The sequence below is a fragment of the Plasmodium reichenowi genome, chromosome 14 (assembly GCF_001601855.1).
Source record: "Plasmodium reichenowi strain SY57 chromosome 14, whole genome shotgun sequence".
In the NCBI taxonomy this organism is placed as follows: Eukaryota; Apicomplexa; class Aconoidasida; order Haemosporida; family Plasmodiidae; genus Plasmodium; species Plasmodium reichenowi.
In genome coordinates, this window is record NC_033659.1 from 2,505,702 (window position 1) to 2,507,103 (window position 1,402).

At 27.5% G+C, this 1,402-nt stretch overlaps 1 protein-coding gene across 1 annotated transcript; it reads right to left on the reverse strand.

The window, feature by feature from the left end:
• Positions 1 to 364: 364 nt before the first annotated feature.
• PRSY57_1462000 (cytochrome c1 precursor, putative) lies at positions 365 to 1,402 on the reverse strand (the record flags this gene model as incomplete). The annotated part of the gene is made up of 1 exon (XM_020115356.1): positions 365 to 1,402. A coding segment is annotated over one exon (1,038 nt), but the record flags the coding sequence as incomplete, so codon positions are not given.

Consider the following 1,402-nt stretch of genomic DNA (forward strand, 5'->3'; position numbering starts at 1 on the left):
TATATATATATTTATATATATATATATATATATATACATATTCCCCTTTTTTACTATTGAGGTTATATGGTTCAATGGATATATAATGAAGGTATTTATATAAGCAGTATTAATTAAAACATATAGAACATAAAAAAAATATGAAAAATAAAAATAATATGAAAGATATAAAAACAAAAACTAAATATATAAAAAATGCAAAAAAAGAAATGTTTTCTTTGAGCAAATATATAAAATAATTCTTATTTCAAATAAATAAATAAATAAATAAATAAATATATATATATATATATGTGTTATTTCCTTTGATTGCTATTTGCTTATTATTTTTTGGATTAGTTTCTTATTTTTGGACGTTGGATATCTATAAATATTTGATTTTTCCAAAGTCAATTCTTCTAGTTGCATATATAGTCCAGAAGAATCTTTGCCATACGGTCATTAGAACCATAGCTACAAATGCTCCACTAATTAATTTAAGACCAGTTAATTTTCTTTCATCATGAGCAGGTTCAGCAGCCCAACATAGGAAATTTACAACATCCTTAGCCATTTGAGAAACATTACAAGGGGTACCATCTTCATATTCAATCATATCATCTTGAAGTGGTGGAGGCATAGAAATTGATCCCCCTTCAAAATAAGTATTATAATATAAACCATTTCTTAATTCTACTCCTTCTGGTGGATCGCGATAACATGTTAATAATGAAAATATATAATCTGGCCCATTATGTCTAGCTGTTGTAATACTTGACAGGTCAGGTGGAGATGCACCACCATTTGCATATCTTGCCGCTTCTTCATTTGGATATGGCTTTGGAAATGAATCAGTTAAAATTCCTGGTCTTGTAAACATTTCTCCTGTTTCATCTGGACCATCCAAAATATCATATGAAGCTGCTATTTGTTTAACTCTATTTTCTGGATATACTTCATTTACTAAACTACGAAATTGTAATTGTTCCATAGAATGACATGTAGCACATATCTGTCTATATACTTCATATCCTCTTCTTACACTAGGTATATCATGTGAATGGAACATGGATTTAAACCAAAATGGATAATGAGGTGTATGTGGTGGTTCAGAATCCATACACCATGCTACTGGTCTCGATTGTATAGTATTATGTACTATAGTAAATCCTAATGCAAATAATATATAATACTTTAAATTTAAATATTTATATTTTTTTCTTTCTTCATTCTCATCTTCTGTATAGGGTTCAAAGTGATTTTTTAATCTATCTTGACTCTTTTTATCTGGTAAATAAAAATCACATCCTTCTTCTAATGTACCCCTACATATCTGTCTTTTGTAATCTGTGTGTGTATTTTTAAAATTCTCGTCTGGTTTAAATTTGTCCAATATATAATAATTCAAATTTTTTATTCGGTT